This window comes from Trachymyrmex septentrionalis, unplaced genomic scaffold (assembly GCF_001594115.1).
Source record: "Trachymyrmex septentrionalis isolate Tsep2-gDNA-1 unplaced genomic scaffold, Tsep1.0 scaffold9, whole genome shotgun sequence".
In the NCBI taxonomy this organism is placed as follows: domain Eukaryota; kingdom Metazoa; phylum Arthropoda; class Insecta; order Hymenoptera; family Formicidae; genus Trachymyrmex; species Trachymyrmex septentrionalis.
The window spans coordinates 3,365,756-3,367,164 of record NW_017306091.1 but is presented as its reverse complement, the minus strand read 5'-3'; the positions used below and the strand labels follow the sequence as shown (position 1 = coordinate 3,367,164).

At 55.4% G+C, this 1,409-nt stretch overlaps 1 protein-coding gene across 8 annotated transcripts in view; it reads left to right on the top strand.

Annotated features, from left to right (window-relative positions):
* The first annotated feature begins 37 nt into the window (after window positions 1–37).
* LOC108755923 (phosphatidylinositol 4-phosphate 5-kinase type-1 alpha-like) overlaps window positions 38–1,409 on the top strand; it is a 33,137-nt gene continuing 31,765 nt past the window's right edge. For all 8 annotated transcript variants that reach the window (XM_018499350.1, XM_018499353.1, XM_018499348.1 and 5 more), the window contains exon 1: window positions 38–681. In XM_018499350.1, coding sequence (XP_018354852.1) covers window positions 564–681 — 118 coding nt within the window. In that variant the 5' untranslated portion in view covers window positions 38–563. The remainder of the gene's footprint in view (window positions 682–1,409) is intronic.

Sequence of the window (1,409 nt, the reverse complement as noted above, 5' to 3'; positions counted from 1 at the left end):
AAGGTTCTCTGGAGGCGCTCTTTCGGGACTTCGGACAGCTCTCGCGGCGAGTGTCGTTGAGTGCCGTCGTCGTCAAGCAGTCGTCAAATACTCGTATCGTTCGTGTTCTGTCGCTGTCGGACCGAGGCTGGAGATTTGCAACGCGGGACACTCCAGACAAGGTGAATCTCTCTCTCTTCGCGCGCGATTTGAGGAAACCTGTGAGTGAGGCATACATTACAACTTTACAACGAGCGGCGGAATCCGGAACTGATGTCGCGCGGGACGGCGCGGCGGTACTCCGACGACGACGGGTCGCGTAATCAATCGTGATCGGTCGCGCGCGTCGTGAGTCGTTCACAACGAACGGGGGTGGCCGCCGCCCGCGGCACGGTCTTCGCGCGCCAGCAGTCCGTCGAAACATGCGTCCGTTGCGGGGCGACGGGAACCGAGCGACAACCAAGGAGGCTCCTTCGAGGAACTGTCAGGGGAACCGTCGCCACCACCATCGCTGCCGACGCCGCCACCACCACTGCCGTTACGCGTGAGTCAGTGCGGGATCGGACGGAGGCGACGCACGCAAAATGGCTTCGGGCGACAATGTGGACGTGATCGAGGTGGTCGAGACGACGAGCTTCCCCGTGCCGGCGCAGCCCACGATGGATCACCTCAGACCGGAGCAATCCACCATCGAGGAGGACTGTGAGTGAACGTGACACCCGTACTCCGTTTCGTCTCCCTCCTCCCCCCCCCCCTTGCCGCGTGCCTGGACCATCCATTGTGACCTAACCTATAACCGCGACCCCGGACGCCGCGTCGGGCGTCGTTTGCTCGCTCGACGATGATTTCCTTGGCTCTCGCGAATCACCGTGGCTCGAATCGCGACCTGATCGCGATGCTCGCGCCTCGCACGCGGCCTTGTGCTACTCGCGTTCGATCGAAGATCCGTTTAATGTTAACTGACCGTGTTTGACAGCTAATGGGTGTCACCCGACCTACAAAGCGCGAACGTGAGAGTCCGTACGTGAGTTATCGTGAGACGTGGGGAACGTCTTGTTTCGAAATGCGCTCCGCGTGTCGACGACGTGGCTCCTTCCTGCGAGCTGCGAGGTAATCGATCGATGGATAAATTTGACGGCCTCCGAACCATTTCTGTCCTCCTGTCGTCTTCGCGATGCAATGGGTGCCTTTCCATTTGGTGACACAGTTAATACAAGTCAACGCAAGTATCGTTCTGTCTTTATTACTCATGAAATGCCAAGAAAGATGGGACTACGTTGATGTTAACTTGTGTTAGTAATATTGAATTTGATCATTTGCATTACACTAAATTAGTACATGCTAAAAGCTGTTGTACATGAAATTAGCAAAACTAAATGTAAAGCATAATGCATATTTTAAATAATTAAATACCCAATAATGATACTAGG